This window comes from Monodelphis domestica, chromosome 2 (genome assembly GCF_027887165.1).
Source record: "Monodelphis domestica isolate mMonDom1 chromosome 2, mMonDom1.pri, whole genome shotgun sequence".
Classification (NCBI taxonomy): Eukaryota; Metazoa; Chordata; class Mammalia; order Didelphimorphia; family Didelphidae; genus Monodelphis; species Monodelphis domestica.
This window is the reverse complement of record NC_077228.1, coordinates 397,333,071-397,359,731: the sequence shown is the minus strand read 5'-3', so window position 1 is coordinate 397,359,731 and position 26,661 is coordinate 397,333,071. Positions and strand designations below refer to the sequence as shown.

The following is a 26,661-nucleotide window of genomic DNA, read 5'->3' as shown; positions in this document are numbered from 1 at the left end:
TATCTTGAAAACAGAATCAATTTCTTGGTGACCAATTAGATGTGGCAGGAAAGGAAAAGGAGAACCATGAGTCTAAAAAGGAAAGAGTTGAAAAGAGAAGTAAGAATTGCCACCTGTGTTTCTAGGCACAAGGATGTTGACGCATATTTTTTACTTCCTAGGGTGATTCAACCAAAGCTACAGAGTAAGTTTGAAGCATTCTAATTTTTAAAATTCTGAAAGTTATACACATCTTTGGGGAAAAGATTTTCCAGGTAAAAACTGAAACTTCCACAAGAGAAAATAGTTCAGTAAATATTTATGAAAAACCTACTACATTCATGTAAAAAAAAAAAACTATGCTATCTGCTAAGGATCCCAAATTAAATTTAGACAATTCTAGATTCTTATAGATCTTTCATTCTCCTAGAGACACTTATGTCCTACTAGTGAGTAGTGAGAAGTAGATGCAACAATGACAATATAGAAAATACAATACAAAGAAGCATGGGAGACAATAAAGCATAGTATATTGAAGGCTGGTCACAGAATCATGATAAATAAGTTTCTAGACCTGCCTCCTACACTGGCCACTGACACATACTAGCTGTGTGATCCTAGATAAGCCACAACTTTTTAATGTCCCAATCAGCTCTTTGAGACTATAAGTTACAGAACAACTTCCAGTCTTCATTGGTGGAAAGTGTTTATTTACTGGCAGCTCTCAACACAGAATAAATCATAGGCCCTGGCCAAAACTATATCTAGAAGCATAAGTGGTTGACTAGGCAGTAGGATCTATCTCATTTTCCAATTTTTTCCTTTTTATGGGTGTTTTGGTTAATTTTTAATTTCCTGACTTGAATCTATATCACCTTTTGCTAATTAATTTTTTGCTTTCTGGTAATTTCTCATTTTAAAAATCTATGTCATACTTGTAAAGTAGATAATGTAGGCCCTTTCAGCTTCATGTAGTAGGGCAGTAATCATGCTTTCTTCTGAAGTCAAGTCAAATCCAGAGAACTGACAATATTATTTTTTGGAAGGCTTATTCTCATGAATAGCACTACAAACATAATTATTCATTCATTATCCCAAGGAGATAATTTTGAAGGTAAGTTTATAACTCATTAAATAAAACTATGGCAGTACTTTGTTGATGGGATAAAATCCCATTTAAGAGGCAAGAAAGAACTTCTCTTGTACCAAAATCTCATGGAATACCAGAGTTTCCACAGTATGAAATATATGGGTTACCCAATGCATACTACCAACACAGGAGGAAACTGCTCAGTAGAAGCTGCATAAAATAAGTCATCAAAGAAGTATATAATGAGGTTAATGAAGAAGTGGACCAGGCATGCAGTCAGAGTGAATATTCCATTGGCTCCACATAATGTCAAGGTCTTTAGAAAGAAGGACCCCAGAACAAGATAAGTCCTATGTGGAAAATTAATAAGAAATATAGTCAAAAGTTCCCATTATAGGAAAGTATAGATAGGTTGTGATATGCATTGCCATAAGGTGTACTCACACTGATGTTATAGATATATTTATAGATAAAAATGTCAATCTCCAATCTGTAATTGATACGGATTTATAAAAGATCTGGAAAAAGGATATGAACAAGCAATTCTCAAAAGAGAAACACAAATTATTTATAATCAACCAATAAACAATTACATGTCTACCTGAAAAGTGTATAAACTCTAGAAATGAGACAAATGCAAATCAAAACAACACAGAGATAAAGAAATAAGTATTTTGTTAAATTCGTATTATGCGCAAGATACTAGGGATGCTGCTCTTCAGTAGTATTCAACTCTCTATGATCCCAACAACTTGCCTCAGTTAAGTGACTTGCCCAGGGTCACACAACTAATAAAAAATCTGAAGCCAAATCTGAACTCAGAAAGATGAGTCTCCTTGACTCCAGGCTTAGTGGTCTATTTACTGTACCACCTAGTTCCCTAGTTAAGTTAAAAAAATCCCTGTATGGTAGAGATTAGATTTAGATCAACATCTCACACACTACACCAAGATAAACTCAATATGGATGAAGGACTTGAATTTAAAGAAGGAATTTATAAGTAAATTAGGTGAACACAGAATAGTATGTATGTCAGATGTTAGGGAAAGGAGAGATTTTAAGACCAAGCAAGAGTTAGAAAAAAATTGCAAAATGTAAAATAAATGACTTTGATTACATTAAATTTAAAAAGTTTTTGTACAAATAAAACCAATGTAACCAAAATTAGAAGGGAAGCAACAAATTGGGAAAAAATCTTCATAACAAAAAACTCTGATAAAGGTCTAATTACTCAAATTTATAAAGAGCTAAATCAATTGTACAAAAAAAATCAAGACATTCCCCAATTGATAAATGGGCAAGGGACATGAATAGGCAATTTTCAGATAAAGAAATTAAAACTATCAATAAACACATGAAAACATGTGTTCTAAATCTCTTATAATCAGAGAAATGCAAATCAAAACAACTCTGAGGTACCACCTCACACCTAGCAGATTGGCTAACATGACAGCAAAGTCATGTAATGAATGTTGGAGGGGATGTGACAAAATTGGGACATTAATACATTGCTGGTGGAGTTGTGAATTGATCCAGTCATTCTGGAAGGCAATTTGGAACCATGCCCAAAGGGCACTAAATGACTGTCTGCCCTTTGATCCAGTCATAGCACTGCTGGGTTTGTACCCTAAAGAGATCATAAGGGAAAAAACGTACCAAAATATTCATAGCTGCGCTCTTTGTGGTAGCAAAAAATTGGAAAATGAGGGGATGTCCTTCAACTGGGGTATGGTTGAACAAATTATGGTATCTGTTGGTGATGGAATACTATTGTATTCAAAGGAATAATGAACTAGAGGAATTCCATGTGAACTTGAATGACCTCCAGGAATTGATGCAGAGTGAGAGGAGCAGAACCAGGAGAACATTGTACACAGAGACTGATACATTGTGGTACAATCGAATGTAATGGACTTCTCTACCAGCAGCAATGCAATGACCAAGGACAATTCAGAGGGACTTATGAGAAAGAATGCTATCTACAGTCAGAAGAAACTACACAGAACTTACACAGAAGAAAAACAACTGCTCAATCACAAGGGTCGATGGGGATATGATTAGGGATATAGACTCTAAATGATCACCCTAGTGCAAATATTAATGGTATAGAAATGGGTCTTGATCAATAACACATGTAAAACCCAGAGAAATTTAGTGTCGGATACAGGGGGTGGGGTAGGGGAGGGCAAGGAAAGACCATGAATCTTGTAACCATGGAAAAATATTCTAAATTAAATAAAAAAAAAATCCCTGATCTCAAGGAGCTTACATTCTATTGAGAGAGAAGGTCTATGTGAAAAGAATTACATATAAAATAAACACAAAGTATTGGAATGGGGAGGGCCACACTAGCTGAGGACAATAGGGAACTCATGTAGAAGATGGTGTTTGAGCCAAGTCTTGAAGGAGGCTACAGATTCTAGGAAGCAGTGAATGAATGGAATGTATTCAGTCATGGGCATCAGCCAGTATCAGAGCATGAAGACAAGAAACAGAATGTTGTTTGAGAGGAATAATAACAAGGCCAATTCAAAAGGACCATGAGGTGTATAAAAAAGGAATTGTGTAACAAGGCTGGACAGGTAGGTTGGAATCAGATTGTAAAAGGTTTTTTGTTGATAATTTATCCTAGAGTTAATATGGAATCACTGGAGTTTTCTGAGCAAGAAAATGAAATGGTCCTACCTGTACTTTAGGGAAAATCACTCTGGTAGTTGTATGGAAATCAAGAGAGGGGAGAAACTAGAGGCAAAGAGACCAATTGGGAGACTATTGCAATAATTCAGGTAAGATTTGATGTGGGACTGCATTAGGGTGGTAGCCATATGAGTAGAAAGAAAGTGGCACATATAAGAGATATAGGGGTAGAAATGACAAGATTTGGCAACTGAATGAATATATGGAGTGAATGAGTTTGAGGAGTTAAAGATAACATTGAAGTTGGGAAGTTGAGTTACTGAAAGAATGGTGGTGCTCTGGGGCATGCATAATTATCAAAGATAGTTTAAAAGTATAAAATGAAAGGTTGTTGGGTTTGTGAAGAAATGTGAATGACATTATATGTAAGATTTATGTTGATGAAATCTTTTTGAAAATCAATATGACAATATATAACGAGCTATAAAACTTCATTCCTATAATCCAATCCATTATTATAACTAAGGTGGTAGTACAGGCATACATACTTATCATTAATTAACTGGTTGAAAAATGTGACCGTTAAGTGAAACACAACAGAAGGTAGTTTGGTTCTATGGGAACAATGTTCTAAGTGAGAAGGTAAGATAGATTGACAGTCATGGAGTTAATAATAGTAGAGTGAAGTCCTATTTTTCATGAATTCCAACCATATGATCTGCATCTGTGGAAAGAGAGAGGCAACCTAGTATAATGAATAGAGTATGCTGGACTTGTAGTTAGGAAGACCTGGTTTGAATCCTGTCAGTTATCTATTAGATATGTGACACTGAACAAATGACAACCTTTTGAGCTTTCAGTTTCTCATTTCTACAACGAGGTGGCTGGATTTGATTATCTCTAAGGTCCCTTCAAAATTTAAATCTTGGAGCCTACAACTGACTGGATGGTTTTATGGTTTTGTAATAGGATTTGGTTACACATACTTATTCAAAATACTATGAAATTATATGATTTGGATCAAAGCTATGTGGTAGGAAAGGAAAGGTAGGTGGGATCATCTAGGGGAAGAGGGAGCAGGAGAACCAATGATTTAATTGGTGTAGAGAACTTCTAGCATGAAAATTGGTAATTTGTTTTAAAATTATATCCTTAGAAAGTTGCTTGAGGGATCTGAGAAGTTAAATGACTTGCCTATAGTCATCTGGACAGCATGACTAAGGTAGATTCTGCACCCAATTCTTCCTGATTCCAAAGTTAGCCCACTGTCCTTTCATATTGCCTTTCAAGCGAGGATTAGTCATTGTCATTTTTTTTAAATGAGATGTTTGAGGGAGCAAGGTAGAATAGTAGATAGAGCTCCAGGATTAGAGGTCCTGGTTTCAAGTTTGGTTTCATACAATTCTTAGCTGTGTGACCCCTATTGTCTAGTCCTTGTTGCTCTTCTGCCTTAGGTTAATACTATGACAGAAGGTAAGAGTTTAAAAAAATGAGATGTTGGATTAATATGATTTAATTTTTAAAAGAAAAATGACAAAATTACTTAAAGTTTTTTTTAGCAATTTTTTTTCAAAACTAAACCATATCAAGTCTCCTACCTTAAACATTTGGGATATCCCAGTTTTTAGAGCTAATTTTGGCCTGACGCTGCTTTTTATATTAATCCAGTTGAAATGTTATTAAGCATATACATATAGAACTCGAATTACAAAATGTCAGATAATTGTTAACAATTATTTCTACATGTAATTTTAAAAAACTTAAAAGGTCAATTTTTTAAAAGACGGTCCAAGAGAAAATAAAGTAAGAGTCAGGCAACTTCATTCTGGATAAAAATCCATCTGTGTTCATTGTCTGGTAAGGCATGACATTTCCCAAATTTGTGTAATTTTGAACAGAATGTCATTAATAGTACTTTTTGCTTGACCTGCTTATGTGTAGCTATAAATCTGGCTAAAGTAACATAACCTTGGCCTTGTGTACTTGCCACGGAAAATGAAGACAGGAAAGCAGACATGCAGCTTTCATACTTGTGGTTAAAAACACCAAGATAAGCAGACTAATGTATGGAAGAATGTCTGGGTAGGTAGTCATGGTAGCAAAGAATTTTCTTAAGTTACTAGTGGTCACTTTGCTATTATGGTAAACAGTGATAATCCAGCAAAGGAAAAACACAAAATTCTGTTTATTAATGATTTTTCTATTAGGTTTCTTCTTTCCTTTTTATAAAACCCTTTTCTTCTGTTTTAGAATTGATCAGTTCTAAGGCAGAAGAATGGTAAGGGCTAGGCAACGGGTTAAGTGACTTGCCCAAGGTCACACAGCTAGGAAGTATTAAGGCCAGATTTAAATCCAGGACTTTCCATCTTCAAGCCTGGCCCACTATATACTAAGCCACATAGTTGCCCTTACTAAGTTTCTTCTTAACTTGATTAGTTAGACATTAAGATTTGGTTTGAAAGCAAAGACAATGAAGAAATTAAGAATAGAGAGTTGCTTAAATGTCATACTCTGCACAAAAATGTTTCCTTTTAGACCCAGCTTTGGTTTATATCCCCAGGAATGTCTTATTATCACTCTTAATATTCTGTTTCCTTTGTCTTATGTTAGTGATACTAACTCTTTGCACTAAAAAAATTGATCCCACAGTCAGTATTTTTGCTTTTCATTATTCTCTGAATACAATTTGGAGATGCTTTAGTGTAATCTAAAATTTTTCTTCTCTTTTACTTTCACAAACTGAAGAGAAAGGTTTCAAATGAATTTCCGAGTATAAAATTTAAGACAATCTTATTTCTTCTAGACTACAGGGAGATGACAAATAAGATCCTAGGTCAAATCTTCATAACTTTATTCTGAGCTTACAAGTGCTCAAAAGGAAAAGAGAATCATAAGGAATTTTTTTATGAGTAGTTAATTACCTTCACTATCCTGTTGAATTGCCTATTTTTTATAATGTTTATAATTACCTGCTATATATAGAACATTATATTAGACTTTGGCAGAGAAGAAAAAAGCCTCTGCTTTAAAGAGTTTCATAAGAGTATAATAATAATAATAATTAAGATTTACAGAGCACTTTTAGTTTTATATATATTATTTAATTTGGATTAAGATATTCACAGAAATAGCTATAATGAACCAGGAGAACATTGTACACAGAGACCGATACACTGTGGTGTAATCGAATGTAATGGACTTCTCCATTAGTGGTGATGCAATGATCCTGAACAACTTGGAGGGATCTATGACAAAGAACACTATCCACATTCAGAGGAAAAACGGTGGGAGTGGAAACAGAAGAAAAACAACTGCTTGATTACGTAGTTTGAGGGGGTATGAGTGGAGATGTAGACTCTAAATGAACATCCTAATGTAAACACCAACAACATGGAAATAGATTTTGATCAAGGACACATGAAATACCCAATGGAATTGCATGTCAGCTATGGGAAGGGTGGAGGGAGGGAAAGAATATGATTTTTGTAACCAAGGAATAATGTTCTAAATTGACTAAATAAATAACTTACAATGAAAAAAAAAAGAAATAGCTATAATGTCAGATGTAGGATTGTGTGTCCATAGATAAACCCCAAGGAATTCCTTTAGTGTTTGTGGCTATAAGAGAAAGCCTCATTGACTGGGGGAAATTCTCTGGGCTGCACCTTCTAGAATGGTACAAATGAGCTTGATATCATGGCAATATCACCCAGAATAGCTTTTTATTGAGAATTCATATTTATGGTATACTTTACTTAAAAAAAAATAAATGTCTCTTGTAGGGTCAAGTAGCTTGAAGGCAAAGAAACAAATAAAATTGTACCCATAGCCAAAATAACATTCAGACCTTAATGATGTTAGTATGAACTGTAGCCTAGGGTTTCAGTATGTAAATGGTTAGCATCCTTAAGACTGACCTATGCTGAGATATTAAAGGAAGTGATTAAGAAGAATCTGTTTGGACTCTATGTATCCTTTTCCTATTGTCTTAGGGGAGATAGAGGGATTCAACAAGGCATTAACTAGCTCTCCTGGAAAGCATCTGGAGGTACCAACCATATAGAATGGGTGCCAAGGTAATTTAATACCCAATTTAATTTCTTATCAATTACTTTGCTATGCTGTTTTAATGAACTTCTGTTGCTCTGATTTAACGAATCATCTGATTTGCTCTAACCAGAGTTATTGGTTAGGGCTAGATGCTGTGAATTAAAATGGATCCAAACAACACCATTAACCTGGGTGTAGCTGAGTGGAGATATCATATTATAGGAGACCCATGAAACAAAAATATTACATGATAAGTCCATCTGAGAATTGTAAAACAAATTGCTTTCTGATGTCTGAGAGGAAAGATAACTATCAACCAGAGGGATATGGAAAGGCTTTCTAGGAGGTAACATTTGGGTTATATTAAAAGATGGGTAGAAATTTCACAGATGAAAAGAGGAAACTGGTGTTTGGATATTTTTTTAAAGGCAGTAATGGTGTGAATGACTTATAATCTTTAAAGGACTTTGCTATTAGATATTATGTCACTGAATGTCATAGGATGACTCCTAAAGTAACATAGGCCATTATTTTAAGACTTCAAGAAGATTTGTGGGGTACCTGTTAGTTGTCTTCAAGTTATGTGAAAGGATTTGATATGGGAAAGGATCAGACTTGATCTGAATGCAGTAAGAGGGTCAAATTAGGAGAAATGAGTTGAAGTTGCAAAAAGGCAAATTTAGGTTTTATGTAAGATAGAACCCCTCCAACAATTGGAATTATCTAAAAGTAGAATGAGTCATGAAAATACTGGATTTCCCCTCACCAAAATTCTCCAAGTAAAGACCTAGATAGCTATTTGCTGGTGTGAAAAGGAATTCTTTATTCTCTTTGTCTATTTTGAGTTAATCAACCAAAAACCAAATACTATGAGGGTTCACAAGTCACTTACTTGGAGAGCTCCATTCTTTTAACTCAAATCAGTAAGAAACGTGTTACACCCTCAGAGGATGAGAGGTGGATTCCAAAGACATTGCCCCTTGAGAAGTGCTATGTAATTTGGAAGTCATAATTGGCCCCTTTAATTGGTAAAGAGGGAAAGGGATAGGAAATGATGTGGGAAAAGGACTAAAAAAAGTCCCAAACTTCCTGTAAAAGGGGTCTTTGGCTTCAGTATTCATCTTGGAGCATTTGATGGTGACTTGCCTTTTGGAGGTGACCTTGGCTTTTGGAACTGCTCTTTTGATCTTCGGCTTGGATCTTCTTCTGGTAAGTTGTCTTAGACTCAGACTTTGGCTCTTGGACTGCTTCTGGAAGGACTGCTCCTGGATCTTCTCCTTTGGAGTCCATCTTGGGTGAGAAAGGAAGCTGGCCTTCCTTTCCTAGCTTATGGAGAGGCTTTCCCCTTTTGGAGGAGGCCATGTGGATGGAACACCCAGTCCTCCAGTTGAGGGTTAACAAGCCCTGATAGGCTGGGCTGAGCTGGGCTTGGAGGAACATTCAGTGTGATAGGCTAAACATCTTCTCTGCTCTCTTCTTACATTTCTCTACTTTCACTCTTTACACCTCTTTGTAAATAAAGCTACTAAAAGACAATTTTGGCTTGAGCTATAATATTTTTAAATTGGTGACCACAGTATTAATTTAGAACTCTCATATATTTAGTCAAACCCTTAATTTAATTCCTTACACTGGCTATGTTTAATTTGGACTAGATAGCCTGAAAATCCTTCCAACTAAGAAATTTTGCAATTTCATTACTAGGAGAGATGCCTCTGCAAATATAGATTGTTTCTCCAACTATCATTTAGCAGATGGTCATTGAGTGGGCAAAAAATGTATCACATTATGCCTACCTGGTTATGAGTCTTTCCAGACTTATTTAGGCTTCTCCTCATACCACAGACATATATTGTTCTTCTGCAGGTCCATTACTTGAACTTGGTAAGATCTGCTTGTGCTTATTTTCTATTGGTGTAATTTAAGAATTTAGGGTGGCCTCTATACCACAATGAGGTATGAGTACAGGTATTTAGTGGAAAAACTAATACCACTACAATAAAATAATCTCAAACATGTAAATATCTAGAATGATGGCAAAATCCTGTCAATCTATCATTCATGAATAACAAGGGAATTTGGACAGTCTTTTATAGTACATTGATGGACACTAATGACAATAGTTCCAGTAAGACAGGAACATTTGACTTGGGCAAAATGTTGTAGTAGTATCCTATGTATGAATCAGTTTATTTTAGACTCTGATTAAGCTAGGGTTGAAAGGTTAAATAGTTATGCCAATGTATTGATTTAGAATCTTGAACCCTAGATTCCCACAGTCCCCTTTTCCTTTTCCTGTCATGCATCATGGGCTAATTTGGTATTCAGTTTTGACTTCCTCCATGCTGGTACTCTCTCCTACCCCTCTCTGGCTGGACTGGTGTGGAGGAAGGAAGTTGCTGGCTAGGTTTCTTTGTTGTTGTTTTTCCTTAATTTTTTCTTTGCACTAAGTTGATTTTAATAAATAGAATTAAAATAATACTTGGAGTATTCAGATATTAAATTTAATCTTTATACCACGAAGACTGTGTCACAATAAGTAGTCTACTATTTTATGGTATATTTTGAAACAAGAAGACATTATCTTAATGCAGATAATTGAGAAAAGCAAAGGTTGCTGATATTATTTCCAAGTTTGTGAAGTTGGTGCAATGATCTAATCACTATGTGTATGTTAGAGAAAAGAATGTGAGTATGAATTAGTATAATGGATGTGTAGATAAATGACTTTACATATGGGAGGAAAAAGAAAAAGGGAGTATCAAGGAGCATGGAACCCTGGCAATGGCTTTGTGTTTAAGAGAGTGAGAATGAAAAGTGGTACATAAGATTTACTTTGTCAGATGTGGGTATTCAGGACAGTGGAAGGTTAAATCACCCATGAGTGCATCAAACTCTAAGATACCAGCTCCTAGTGGTCTAGTTTGAGGAATAATAATGGTTAGATTCTATAGAGCTGAAGGGTTAATTTTTGAGACCCTGTAGCATCTAGATAGGAGAAAAAGTGTATCTAAGGGATCAAATAGTCAAAACTCAGTGGACTCGAAAGTGTAAAAAATAGACTCGAATACAGGACTACAATCCCCACAAGCCTTTGTTCCACTTCCCCAAGATGCTTTGTAATCTCACAGGAATTCTCCTGTGGGCAGAGATCAAGGAAGGATTTAAGCTGGTGGCAAAGGTTTTTGACTCTCTCGCTCTTTTGGACTTCCGTTTTGGAGCAGAGGCATCTCTTCCATGATGTGAGGTTATTTTGTTTAGGCCTCTGGCCTAGGCACATGTTTCTTACTTGTATATTCTTTAATCCTTAATCCTTAATAAACCTTTAAAAAATATAATACTCCTTGCAGAGAGAAACTAATTTCAGATGCCTCAGTCTCCCCATATTCCTAAATTTTAACTGTTACAAAAGTAATATCAATACTGGAACTGACAGTGGGTATGAATAAGTGAATCCATGACAGTTAATCCCACTATCAAGGTTATCTATAGCTCTGGAGGAAACAAAGCTTCCTCAGAGAAAAATGGACAAACAAACCTCTTCTGGGTCAGTGGATTAAGCCCTTAGCCTTAATTGAGGTATAGAGATCTGATACAAAAGAAAGAAAACTGGGTAACAAGCTGTCAGAAGGGAAGCAATCTGGAGCAGCAAGGCTGCTTAGTGTAAGGAGTGTCAGGTCTGAAGATAGGAAGTCCCAGGTTAAAATTTGGATTTAGAACATCCTAGCTGTGTGACTCTGGGCAAATCACTTAACCCCAATTGTGTAGTTCTTACTGCTCTTCTGATACTTTTTTGATTCTAAGAGAGAAGGTAGGGGAGGGAGGAAGGGAGGGAGGGAGGGAGGGAGGAAGGGAAGAAAGGAAGGAAGGAAGGAAGGAAGGAAAGAAGGAAGGAAGGAATTTGCTATAGTGGGTGTGGTGAAAAATTATAGGCCTTTTGTAGTAACAGTGTCTTTATCTTTCCTCCAGGATGTAGCAAAATGCTTTAAATATTTTAAATGCTTTGTAAATATTTCTAAAACTGAATGGAACAATACTTTGACTCAGATATATTCTAGGAGTGATTCCTGCTCAGGCTGATTGATCAGATAATAGGTTGGAGTAGATGACTGGCTTCCAAGTGTGAACTTTCCCAGTTCCACCTGGAAGGTGTATAACCTTGATGGAGAACCTATGGCATATGTGCCAGAGATGACATGCACAGAACTCTCTGTGGGCACACATACAAAGGACCCAGTGCTCGAAGTAGCCAGTACACTGGTCCCTGCAGCCACAAAGTTCACCAGAGTTCCTAAATAGAAAGCCAAAAGGACTCAGCTGGGCTGCTCCCCTCTCCCTCTCCCCAGTAGGAGTTAGTCCGTCCCCAGTTTCTTTCACAAGCAAACCTTGGGCTGCTTTAATTTGCATTCTTAATCCCCACACCTCTTACTAACCTAGCCTGTTCAATTTGCATTCAGAGAGGTGCTGGCCCAAGAGACCAGGTAGGATAGAACCTCTGGAAAACACAATAGTGGCTCGTCAGAGATAGCAATCTCCCAATCAGTCCGGCATCTAGATTAAAACCTGACTTCAACCTTTTGCTAAAAAGGTTAATTTGGAGGATACCCACTTCAAAAAGGCTGGAATGTGATGGGGTGAATGTGTCAGGATGACGGCATTTAACCTGAGAGTTATATTTTCCTATAAATAAGGGGTTTTCTTGTAAACTGGGGCTATCTTGCTTTTTTTTTTCCCTCTCTCAATAAGGCATTGCATTTGAAATGGCTTCTAGTTCCTTGAATATTGGCTAAAGAGGGTGTACTTTAAAATTTTTAAGGTTCCCCCCAATTTCCACTTTAGAGAGGAGCTAGGTTTGAGAGGATCATAGCTCACATAACTATAGAGGGGGAGCAGAGTAGAGTGCTCACACCCCTCACCTCTCCTTCTCTCCAAGCCTAACTACCTCCCCCCCCCCCCAGCCCCCAGCAGTCTAATGGAGTGCTTCTTCCTCCCCAGGGTGGAGTAAGGGGGGGGGGAAGCAAGGTGAGCCTGGTACTCAGTGGGGGGAAGGGGCACAGAATATGGTTTCTTGCTGGGGGGGGCACATGGGCAAGACACTTGGTCTGGAAGGTGGGGTGAGGGTGGGGTCTTGCACTTTATCTCTAAAAGGTTCCCCATTGCTGGCATATACTAACAGGTGGTAGAACACATAAGTTTTTAGGTGACCTGCTAACAAATCAGACAAGGTTGCTTGAGCTTGTATGTCCCTATTTCGGTGCCTCAAATTATCATACCTTGAGTTAAGCATCTCTTCAATACCTCTAGCTCTCTTTATTCTGGATCTGTGCTCAACAATTCCTTTATTCATTTGATTTTTCCAAGTAAACTTTCAATGGGAAGAAAATGTTTTTTTTAGTCAAAATGACCTACTTACCATTTTCCCTATAAAAAAAGATGGAAGGGGAGGTATAAAAGGAACTACAAATTGAGTAGTCCTATCTATAAAAATAAATTAAATAAACATAAATATATAAATAAAACATTCTCTATGGCAGAATTGCATAACCTATCATCCTCTTCCCTGTGCTTCTTTATCTCTTAAATTGTCTATGATAATTAAATTCACACTAAAAAAATTAAAAATATTTCTATTTCTTCTCTCTCTCTCTCTCTCTCTCTCTCTCTCTCTCTCTCTCTCTCTCTCTCTCTCTCTCTCTCTCTCTCTCTCTTCTCTCTCTCTCTCTCTCTCTCTCTTTCTCTCTCTCTCTCTCTCTTTCTTCCTGGCAGATGCCATCAACTTGCCTGGCTAATGCAACCTCTACCCTTGGAGAAGCTAAGGAGTTGCTTTCAAGAAATTTGTAATGATGTGTAAAAGAAATGCCTTGGAGAGACTGTGTGGACATTATGTAACTGGTTCTGGTTGGCTGAGAAGCTCTTTTTTTTCCTTCAACTGACTATGTAAATAATGGAACTGTCTGTCTCTTAAAAAAAAAAAATCCCAAACCTGTAAGCTTCAGCTGCTATTTCTTTGATCTATTTGCATCTGAGAGAGTTAAGTTACTCTTTCTCCTTTGGTATCATGTGAGAGACCAGGTGATAAGGGAAAGGGCCTCAGGGCTTTCTTTCCCTCCAAGGTTATAAGATCTCCTATGAAATAGGCCTTTTCATTCATTCTTTTTTGGTCTAGGTGCAGGAAACATAGTGTCCTAACTTGATCAAGATAGCAAGCCTGAGAATATTGGAGTCAGTACTTAGGGTAGGTGTTGGAAACATCATTGTCCCAAGAAGTTAAGGAGAAACTTTTGAGAATGACTTTTCGAACCTCAGCTCAAATTGTAGCTAAATCTTCCATTTGGCAGTGATGGTCCATCTAGACAAATTTGATGTGTCTAATGTTACATAAGGTTGAACTTAGTGCTAAAACTACTCCACCATACTACAAGTAGTATGAGGAAGAGATGCCCCAAAGTGTTGGGAGAAGCCTGTATGTGTTCTTGCTGTATCTTTAAAGTAAATATCTTTGTAAAAGTTAATGATATTAAGTGGATAAATGGAACTGAAGGCTAGGCATAGCATCCTATGGTGGTAGAAGAATAGGTTATATATATTATAGGTTACATTTTATGGGGGGAGAAAAACTTCTTCAAACTCTTCAGGATTCTTTTGAACATCGAGAGGTGTTCTCTGGCTTTGAAAGGGCATTTCTGTTTTAAATTTCTTTTATATATTCATCTGCTGCTTCTCTAATAAGGTATAAGTTATTCAAGGTCAGAAATGTTTTGTATTTCTCTTTATATTTTCAGTAGCTAGCATATAGAGGACATTAATCAATGCTTTTTTGAATAAATGAATGGTTGACATAATAATCTGTTAACACTTGGAAGTTAGTATAGGTTAAAAAGGGTAAATTTTAAAATTAAATTCTAAAAATTAAAAAACTAATATCCCATTTCCTAATTTAATGAGTGAACTCTCCAAAGTCAGATTACTTCTGGGTGAGCAGATTAAGTTGAACCCCTAATCTCCAGAACTGTCTAGAACCTGGACTTTAGGAATTTCATCAACCAGTCTCTCTTTAACATCTTTCAGTGGCATAATCTTCTGAACTAGAGGGAGAAGTAGCTCTGAAAGGCTAGCAGTCATATTTGTATGCTCCATTCCAAATCAGTGATATCTAAAATCCTTTTTTTTCTCTTCTTTTGGTTATAATTATATTTATATGTATATGACTTCCCATTCCAACTTATTAGGAAAGGAAGTGCATACAAATAATATAATAACTAAGGTAGAATTTATTCTTTCCAGTAAATAGTTTTTTATGACATAATTCTGACCAATAAATTAAATAATGGAATTATGGTGGCTGGCTACCTATTGTGTCTAGAGTCAAAAAACAAATACTTCCACAATCTTCTTGGCTTAGTATTTAAGGTCTCCCACAATTTGGCTCCAACCCACCCTTCCTGCCTTATTTCATATCATTGCCCTTCATTTAATAAATGACAAACCAAACTATACTACTTGCAGTTCCCTGAACTCACCATGCTATTTCTTGAGTTCACTCAAGTTCTCATTACTGCCATTAAGAATGCTTTTTGGAGGCAACTAGGTGGCTCAGTGGATGAGAGCCTGTTCTAGAGATAGGAGGTTTTTCAAATTTGGCCTTGGACACTTCCTAGCTATGTGACCCTGGGCAAATCATTTAAACCCCATTGCTTGGCCCTTATTGTTGGTATGCCTTAGAATCAATACACAGTATTGAAGGTAAGGTAAGGTAAGAAAGAAGGTAAGGACTTTGAAAAAAAAAAAGAATTCTCTTTAAGGCTAAGCTCAGCAACTACCTCGTATCCTGTTTCATCCTCACCAACACAAAATCTCTACCTTCTCAAAATTTCCTAGGCTGTCTGTTGGATTCTAGATTTGTTCTAAACACCTTTTATTGTATTTATCTGTGTTCATGTGTCTCACTATATAAGTTCATTGAGGGTAAGAACTCTCTTTTTCTAAATATTTGTAACCTCAGTACCCAAAATACATTTTAAGTGCATAATAAATGTTTACTAAGTTGCACTTAATGGAAAGCAAATCGATAAATTTATTGAGCTACCATAGGCTTGTGAAAGTCAAATGTAATTCAAATAGTGAAAATATATAAGCAATAAATATTTTATTTTCTGATACCTATCTTATGTACATTAAGAACATAAAACAAGAATGAAAAATTGTAAATCTAGAACAACTGAAGTATGAAAAGTCTGGTCTAGATACATAGTTTTAGAGCTGGAAAGGACTTTTGATAAAACTAGAACTGATTATCTCTGCTTCAATTAAATAATATATTTCCCTCCTTTTACAGTCATCACCATTTCTAGTACTAGTATACTTCTAGTGACCTTTCCATGATATATGAATTAGGATTTTACCCACTATACTCTTTCTGAAATTATTAAGCAGGAAATACTGAGTTTCAGACAAAAGATTATAATAATAACTACCATTTATATATCACTTTCAAGTTTACAAAGTGCTTTATATATATTATTTTATTTGGCCCTCACAACAGCCATGTAAAATACATACCATTATTCTCTCCATTAGTAGATGAAGAAAGGGAAGTAGAAAAAGACTAAGTGCTTTGCCCATTAATAACAAAGTTAACAATATCTTAAGTAGGATTTGAACTTGGCCTCCTTGACTTCAACTCCATTATTCTACCCAAGTCACCTAGCTAACTACTTCTATGGTGTATCCCCTAGCAAATAACAGGGACTATCTTATTTAATCTTTATATATTTCCACAGAACAGTGCTCTAAACATAGAAGTTGCTTACAAATGTTTGTTAAAGTAGCTGAAATTGAAAAATATAATCTTGGATAACTTGGGAATGATGCTCAAGCAGCTAGAAAAACTATGCTACAGCAGAGAATGATTTTCATCTGTGGTTTAACTCCAGTTAATTAGCAAACAGAAAACTGGGGAAGGGGGCAGAGTTTAAGCAATCTAATCAAATAACCTTTAATTAATTTCCCCAAACATTCCTAAAATTACATTTAAAAATTATGTTCATTATTTTGTAATTAGGAGGACCCAAGGAAATATTCATCATAGGTTTATTGTTTTCTGTAGACATTATCTGAAAACATTATGCAGCCAAGGCTTCAAATGATGCTCATATCTTAATGAGTACTGGGTACAGAATATAAAGTATATACAATAATCATCAGAGCCTCAGGAAGAAAACATGGAAAACACAAGGCTTATTGCACCACCTACTGGTCAAAAATGACACTTCATGCCTTTTTTACTCTGGAGAAAGTGAGGATGACTTGTCTCTAATCTCAGATAAAAGGAACAGAATGTTAAAAATATAATAGATTAGATTCTGGGCACCAGAGCAAAGGCCTGACAGCAGTCAGTTGTGAATGACTGTTGAGCTCGGCCCCTAATGGCATGCCTAGTGAGATTAATCAACTGGGAGGATTTTTATAAAAATTTCCCCTTTACCATAAGAATTTCTAAGGAAGCATCTCATACTTTTAAATATATCATAATTGTTATAGTTCTTCAGAAATGAGGTAAAAATGATCTGTAGCAACTACTTAGGTATTTTATTTCCAAGGCTTTGCTAGGATGGGCATGACTGTCAACTGTGCACTACTCACATCTCAGTGAAATTCTACATCATGATGTGTTTCTATAAGATATGACCTCAACTATACAGCAAGTTCACAAGAAATTCAAGATGAGCAAGGCTGGAAACCCCCTAAGCATGACATTGAAGGCTTCCCTATTTTTCAGACTTATCCCACAGGACTCCTCCATTCTACATGGATTACAGTTCAGCCAAAGTAGACTTGTTGGTGTCTCTCCTACACCTATTCTGCCTTTCTATGTCTTTGCTCACAATATTTCCTATGCCTGGGAAGCCTTTCCTCTATCTCTGAGGTCAAATGAAACCTTTTCAATAAGTCCTTCCTGATCCCCTTGGTTAAAAATATTGTGTCCTTCTTTAGACTTTGTATACTCTTCCCTCTCTCTCCCCCTTTTTCACCCTCTCATACTTTTATCATTACATTGTGCACTATAGTTATTGTATGGGGTTATAATACTTATTTTATAGATATTGCATTTTTGTATATGGGCCAACTTCCACCCACTAAATTATACACTCATGGCAACAGGGACCTTAATTATCTTTGTGTAACCTCACCTAGCATAGTTTTCTTCACATGGAAAACACAATAATACTGGTTGATGAAGAAATGAACTTCAGGGACTACATATTCATCACTGTTCCAGAAGCATGTTTCCATTATGAGAGCTCAACTCAAGAAGATTCTTAGAAAGCGCTGATCTAGAAAAGTAGACAGGAACCCAAGGTTAGATATATCAGAGATGAAGCATGTCAACCTTAGAGTCAGGAAGACCTGATTTCAAATCTTGCCTCAGACACTTAATAGCTGTATGACTGAGCAAGCCCTTTAAATGCTCTCAATCCTCTGGATACTCATCTGTATGATAAAGCATAATCACAATATTTGTAGCATTTACCTCACAGGGATGCTGTAAGGATTATATGATCAAATATGGTACCATCTATAAAGTGCTAGTGGAATATAAATGTTAGTTGTTATTACTATTATCTGGAACTGGATATTAGAATGGACTTTTCATTCAGTAATCAGTAAATATCATAAAGTGTCCCTGAAACAGAAGCACAATCACTGTCTGAGGCTGACTCTACCCAAGGAAACCATTTTTTCAAGGGTGCTATAGAAAATGAAACAAAACAACTCAAGATGACCAAGATCAGGTCAACTTGCTTCAAGAAACCTGTCACAACCAAAGATTTTTATCAGCAACACAAGAACAAAAACTGTCAATCAATTCTACTGTCTGGGCAGTACTAATGAGTCTATCAGTCAGGTGACATGGTGTGAGATCTCAAACTCCAGAACAAACTACTTGTCATCAACTTCTTTGGCAGCCACGATACTTTTATGCTCTATTTGTATGATTGTCAGCTTCTGGACTAGTGTGGCTCTCATCTTTGACAAATCATACTTAATCTAGTTAGAAAGCAATTGGAAGGTCTCAGAATACAAGCAGAATACAAGCAAAACAAACCAGAATTAAAAGTGAGGCTTTCAGCAATATATCACTATTGGGGCAGATGTAAGGAGTTAGTGTCTCAAATTTGAAACCTGAGAATCATATTTGATTCTCTTTATCTCCTCCTTATTCATTCTCCATGTTCTATAGATGCTAACTTAGCAATATTGCTTGTATCTGCCTTCTACTCTCTATTCATACTGCTACCAACCCACTTCATACCCTGCTGGCTTCTTCTCTCTCCAATCCAACCTTCATATGGTTGCCAAAGTAACCTTCCTAATGCATAGGTCAAACCACATCACTCCTCTGCTAAAAAGCCTTCATTAACTTCCTACTCCTCCCTGAATAAAACAGACTCATTAGCCTGGCATTCTAAGGACTCCACAATCTGACATCAACCTATTTTTCCATCCTTATATCATTCTTCACTTTGTGCTCCTGTCAAAATGACTTACTCACCATTCTGAAATCTCATCTTGCTCTCTTGGGTCTCTGTACATCTGTACCCACAATTCCATGTGCCTGCTATTATCTTCTTCATTAGTCAAAGCCTAGCTTAGGTGTTATCTCAATGAAGTCCCCACCCTCCACAGTCACACCAACCCTACCCTGAAGTGATTCCTCCCTCTTCTTAGGAGGCCACTTGGTTTGATCTCACCTATGACCTTGATCACTGTAACTGGTATTAGGGTTACTTGTGTAAGAGTCTCATTTCATCCACAATAATGTAAGCACCCCAAAATCAAGGACTGTATTTTTAAAAAATCTTAGCATCCTCAAAGTTTAGCACAGGGCTTTTTGCAGTGAGTTTTTAGTAAAGATTCTAAGTAGACTTAAAGAAATGATGCAATAGAACAATTTAAAATGTATGTGGAATGTGGGCGCACAGGCTCATATAGTGTGTAGCAATAAGAAACTAGGTGGTTTGCTTTGCATAAGGCATCACATTACTTCTAAGGCAAAAATAAATTATAAATAATAATAGGTTTAGCAGCAAGTCACTATAGCAGAAAGAGAAAGGATAATCTTTGTATATACTTGGTAGGAATAGTGCTAAAGGTCAAAGGTAGTACCAGAACTACACAGGGACTGAAAAATCCAAATTTACTCTAAATAATATCAAATGCATAGGTTCATTTAGAACAAAGATTCTAACTCTCTCTCTCTCTCTCTCTCTCTCTCTCTCTCTCTCTCTCTCTCTCTCTCTTAATGCTTTTAGTAAATGTAGAAATGGAATCTTTTCCCATTAAAGTTTCATGTACTTCAGGGTAAGAACTGTGATCTAGAGCGATGTATGTAAGTTTTACCGAACATTTTAGCCTAAATTAATTTAGCACATCAGTTTTCAAAAGGCCCAAAAGAATCGCTAACAATTACATGTTTTATGAATGCAAATTTTAGAACAATCTCCAATTGCATAAACAAAAAGGAAACATCCAAGAAATCATGTAAACTTAGCTAAATTCAAATTTGCTTTGCAAAAACAAAAAAATTTACATTGTTTCCAAATATATGTCACAGCAAACCAAAACAAAAATTTGTCCAAACAAATTTCTTTCACTAGCTTAAGACAATGTTAAAGTCAATCTCCCAAAATAGCACAAATTTAAACCAGCAAATATCTGTAATCATTTTTAACTTATTGTTTTGCTATGGTCAAAAATGGGGCCTACCAAAAATGAACACCTTATCTAGAATTACTATATTTGCCTTCAGTGTGCACAACATTTAAGGACCTGTGTGTTTTGGCAGGGATGTTAGAGAAGAAAATCTAAACCTTTTGGAATCTCTTAGGTATGTAAGACTAACTAAATTTCTTTTTGGTAAGGAAGTAGAATAGTGACAAACTTAATTGTTTTGACTATGGAGTTTATGTCTCCATTGCATTAAGTAGATATTAATGTAAATGAGATAATTTATGGAGCAGGAGATGCTACTCTGGCAGAAATTATTGCACATTTATAAACCTTTCAAATCATGTGACAGAGCATTTGAGGGAAGTTGAGAAAAGGGACAATAAGTTAATACTGCAAAAATAATATAAATGTATAAACTCCTCAAGATGTTTAAAGTGAAATGTATAATGTAGCCATGTTTCTCTTCACCTTCCCAATAACAATGAAAGGAAATGTATGATCTTATAGAATGTGAAATGAAGATGATTAAGAACTTGGAGATCTATTCTGGTACGTTAACATTTATGACTTTTCTAGAAGGTAAAATGCTTGTGATAAAATATCCATTAAGCCAAGTAATAAATGATGCATTAAGAATCAAACTAATACACAGAGAAAAAGACTATACTTTCATTATGAGCAATTTTTTTTGCACTCATAAAAGTACAATTGAAAGATATAATCTGCTACTAAAAGAGCCTGAGGATATATCTCAATTCAACTTGCTGTTACATACAATATTTAAAAATAATAATTTCATCCTTTTAAAAGAGGCAATAGCATATTAGACAGGCAGATAAATTGTTACACATTATACATTATTATTGAAATCACAACAAACTCTTAGATATGGGTCAGTTCAACTTTACTGGATGTAGCAATTCCCATGGCACTCTGTATGCTTACACTAGCAGCACCTTACAGTAATATGAGGCCTAATTCATAGTTTTCTAAGTAGATATATAGGCAAGCTTTGATCTTTGAAATAAATATATTTCTTTGCAGATGACATGATGGTCTACTTAAAGAATCCTACAGATTCAACCAAAAAGCTAATTGAAATAATCAACAACTTTAGCAAAGTTGCAGGATAAAAAATAAACCCACATAAATCATCAGCTTTTCTATATATCTCCAACACAGCTCAGCAGCAAGAACTAGAAAGAGAAATCCCATTCAAAATCACCTTAGACAAAATAAAATACCTAGGAATCTATCTCCTGAGACAAACACAGGAACTTTATGAACACAACTACAAAACACTCTCCACACAACTAAAACTAGACTTGAACAATTGGAAAAACATTAACTGCTCATGGATAGGATGAGCCAATATAATAAAAATGACCATCCTACCCAAACTTATTTATCTATTTAGTGCCATACCCATTGAACTCCCAAAATATTTCTTTACTGATTTAGAAAAAACCATAACAAAATTCATTTGGAATAACAAAAGATCAAGGATATCCAGGGAAATAATGAAAAAAAAAACACATATGATGGGGGCCTTGCAGTCCCAGACCTTAAACTATATTACAAAGCAGCAGTCATCAAAACAATTTGGTACTGGCTAAGAGACAGAAAGGAAGATCAGTGGAATAGACTGGGGGAAAGTGACCTCAGCAAGACAGTATACGATAAACCCAAAGATCCCAGCTTTTGGGACAAAAATCCACTATTCAATAAAAACTGCTGGGAAAACTGGAAGACAGTGTGGGAGAGACTAGGAATAGATCAACACCTCACACCCTACACCAAGATAAATTCAAAATGGGTGAGTGACTTAAACATAAAGAAGGAAACCATAAGTAAATTGGGTAAACACAGAATAGTATACATGTCACACCTTTGGAAGGGGAAAGACTTTAAAACCAAGCAAGACATAGAAAGAATCACAAAATGTAAAATAAATAATTTTGACTACATCAAACTAAAAAGCTTTTGTACAAACAAAACCAATGTAACTAAAATCAGAAGGGCAACAACAAATTGGGAAAAAATCTTCATAGAAACCTCTGACAAAGGTTTAATTACTCATATTTATAAAGAGCTAAATCAATTGTACAAAAAATCAAGCCATTCTCCAATTGATAAATGGGCAAAGGACATGGATAGGCAGTTCTCAGATAAAGAAATCAAAACTATTAAAAGCACATGAAGAAGTGCTCTAAATCTCTTATAATCAGAGAGATGCAAATCAAAACAACTCTGAGGTATCACCTCACACCAAGCAGACTGGCTAGCATGATAGCAAAGGAAAGTAATGAATGCTGGAGGGGATGTGGCAGACTTGGGACATTAATTCATTGCTGGTGGAGTTGTGAACTGATCCAACCATTCTGGAGGGCAATTTGGAACTATGCCCAAAGGGCGACAAAAGAATGTCTACCCTTTGATCCAGCCATAGCACTGCTGGGTCTGTACCCCAAAGAGGTAATGGACAAAAAGACTTGTACAAAAATATTCATAGCTGCGCTCTTTGTGGTGGCCAAAAACTGGAAAATGAGGGGATGCCCATCAATTGGGGAATGGCTGAGCAAATTGTGGTATATGTTGGTGATGGAGTACTATTGTGCTAAAAGGAATAATAAAGTGGAGGAGTTCCATAGAGACTGGAACGACCTCCAGGAAGTGATGCAGAGCGAGAGGAGCAGAACCAGGAGAACATTGTACACAGAGACTGATACACTGTGGTATAATCGAATGTAATGGACTTCTCCATTACTGGCGATGTAATGTCCCTGAACAATTTGCAGGGATCTAGGAGAAAAAACACCATTCATGAAACACCGAGGAAAAGGAACTGCCTGACTACAGCGGTTGAGGGGACATGACAGAGGAGAGACTCTAAACGAAACTCTAATGCAAATATTAACAACATGGCAATGGGTTCGAATCAAGAACACATGTGACACCCAGTGGAATCATGCGTCGGCTATGGGGGGTGGGGGGGAGGAAAAGAAAATGATCTTTGTCTTTAATGAATAATGCTTGGAAATGATCAAATAAAATATTATTAAAAAAAAGAAATAAATATGTTTCTGAGAAGTTTATGTTAAATCTGAGTTCCATTTTGAAAGTGATTGGGCATCATTAATTTGGGAATGTCTGTACAAGTTGTAGTATATGATTGTGACAGGATACTATTGTGCCTTAAGAAATGACAAAGGAGATGCTTTCAGAAAAAAAGCAGGAAGACATATGAATTGATGCATAGTGAAGTGAGCAGAAATAACTGAACATTGTACACAGAAACAGCATTATTGTAACAATAATAATCAAAAGATTTAGCTACAATGATCCACAAAAATTCAAAAGAATTTATGATGAAAAAATGCTATCCACCTTCAGATAGAGAACTGTTGAACTCAGTGCAAATTGAAGCACATTTTTATTCCTTCCTTTACTTTTCATGTTCTCCCCCCTTAATAACACAAGGCTAATATGGTAATGTTTGCATGACTTCATATGCATATTGGGAGGTATCACCTGAGTAGTGCTTTGAAGCCAGAAATTTTATAAGATATAAGTGAAATACCAGTATGGGAAAAGGGAAATGGTACAGTTTGCCTGATCAGAATGTGGAGAATAAAATGAAATAAGACTGTACAGGTAGATGGCAAACATAGGGGAAGACTTAAAATGCTAGATGGAGGAGTTTGAATTTTATCCAGTGGAAATAAGAGTCGCTGAAGATATATGAGAAAGGTGTCAGACTTGTGCTTTAGTAATAACAATTTTGCATTTGGGTGGAAGATGGACTGGATAGGGGAGAGTGAAGTTGACTCCCTCAAGAACCTAATGCAACATTTCAGGCAGGAGATGATGAGGATCTGAGCTGATAACAATAACAACAACAATAATAATATTAATATAATAAAACAACTGGTTTTTATATAGCACTTTAAGGTATTAAAAACACTTTATAGTAGGCACCTTGGTACTACAGTGAATAGAGTGCTGGGTCTGGAGTCATAAAGAATTTAGTTCAAATCCAGCTTCAGATAATTAAAACCTTTATCTGTCTCAGTTTCCTCATCTGTAAAATGGGGAAAATAATAATACCTACCTCTCAGGATTGTTGTGAAGATCAAATGATAATATTTATACAGTGCTTAACAGTGCCTGACACATAGTAATACTTAATACTTGTTCCCTGTTTCTTCCCTTTTAAAGTTGAATGATTCTAAGGAACAAATTATTTTAGAACATATTTAACTGCAATATATTATTACTTGTTTTCTTTTGTTCCACCTTCCCTTATCTCATTTAATCTTCCCTATAACTCTATGAGGTAGGTGCTCTATTCTCAATTTATAGGAACTCAAAGTAGGGAATCCAGGATGGAGAGAGGCCACCTGACATTCCCAGAGTCACTCAATTGGTAAGTATCTGAGGACTGATTTGAATTCATCCTTACTCCAAGTTCAATACTATATCCTTTTAGCTGCCACTTAGATCTATCAATCTGGGTACCACTTAGTTGCACAACAAAGTCAATAGACCTAAAATGATTAAAGAGCGAAGACAGAGAAGGAGGATAGAGAAATTATGGACATAGAATTCACAGGACAACTGGTTGGATAAGTGGGGTTAAGGAGAATGAATTATTGAGGATATGTGCCAGGTTATTAATCTAAGTGACTGGATAGTGATCCAATCCAATTCAATATCTATTTATTAAAAATCTACTATATGCTAAGTACCAAGTGTGAAAATTGAATTTGGCTCTCTCCTGATTGTAAAAATGAAGGTACTTAGATCTTCCTTGATTGTGAAGATTAAATTGTAATACCTTGTCTGTTTTTAGGTTTTAATCACCAAAGTGTAAAGCACAATACTTAAAGTTGAGTATGGAGATCTACCCATTTTAGATTTTAGCCACAAAAAGGTGTGAACACCCATTTCATACATTGAGTAGGAGGTCTGTGATCCACTTGTGAAAGAGTGGGCAGTCCTAGAGTGGAGCGTCAGCTGTGATTGGTAGATGTAAAAATTTAGGGGCAGTGACACAAGAGAAAAAGGTCTTTAAAAGTGGAAATAGACACACACACACACACACACACACACTTGAAGGGAGTCACCTGGAGTGAAGAGATGCTTGGAATGAAGAGGGACACTTGGAGTTGGAAAGAAACACACTTGGAGGGGAGCCTGCTGAATCTGAGGCTGATAAAGAATTTTGCTGATTGAACTGACAACATGGTGAGTGTAAAGGCTGACTTCCTTCCTTGCCCTTTTCTGGAGGTGTGAGCCTCCAGGAAAGGCCCATCATCTTGAGACTCCTTTCCCCTGGCTGAGGCCTTAGAATTTCTATCTGGGTCTCTGTCTCTCTGTCTCTGTCTCTGTCTCTCTCTCTCTCTCCCCCTTAATATCTTCCCTATATTGTAAAAATAAACTACCGTAAATTCCATTTTACTTTAGTAATTCATTTTTGGGATTTAGAAATTATATCTCTGGCAACCAATTAAATATTCAGTCCAACCATAAATTTAACATAAGATAAATTTATTAAAACGAAAGACAGTTCCTGCCCTAAAGGAATTTACTATCAAAAGGTAGAGACAACAACACATAAAAGGAAACAGGAAATTGATGTGGGAACCAGGGAGAAAAAAGGGAGACAGAACACCAAGGGGGAATACAGGGGCATCTTGTTCTGTGGAGTTGAAGCCAGGCAAAGTAGCAGATGTAAAATGGAATGAGCCGAGTCTAGTTTCTGTCCTTTATAAAGGATAACATTGGGAGAAATTTGGTACTCTGTTCTACCCTGCAATCAGAGGAAAAATGAAGATGAATGAGCTCGAGTGTGGTTTTTTTTTTTAAGATAATGAATTATGTCTTAGTCTAGATTTAGCAGTTGAGAGATAGTTAATAATCATGGAGAGATTATTTTCAGTTTAGTGCTAGGATTGGAAACCAGATTGCAAAGAACTGAGCAGTGAATAGGAAATGAGAAAATGGAGGTAACAAGTGATGGCAAGAGATTAGATTGGTAAGAGGAAGTGATTATAACAATATGAACCATCACCATCAAAACCAGTCTTAGAATCTCCAATCTGCTCTCTTATTCTTTACTTGCTTCAGCTGTGTCTGAGTCTTTGTGACCCCATTTGGGATTTTCTTGACAA

At 36.2% G+C, this 26,661-nt stretch overlaps 1 protein-coding gene across 5 annotated transcripts in view; it reads right to left on the bottom strand.

The window, feature by feature from the left end:
• Positions 1-26,661, bottom strand: part of NCOA7 (nuclear receptor coactivator 7) — a 226,356-nt gene that overhangs the window by 67,447 nt on the left and 132,248 nt on the right. The window contains exon 2 of one of the 5 annotated variants that reach the window (XM_007484513.2): positions 17,947-18,090. The exons of the other annotated variants lie outside the window; for them this stretch is intronic. Within the exon in view, the coding sequence (XP_007484575.2) occupies positions 17,947-18,049 (103 nt within the window). The 5' untranslated portion in view covers positions 18,050-18,090. The remainder of the gene's footprint in view (positions 1-17,946; positions 18,091-26,661) is intronic. 5 annotated transcript variants of the gene reach the window in all.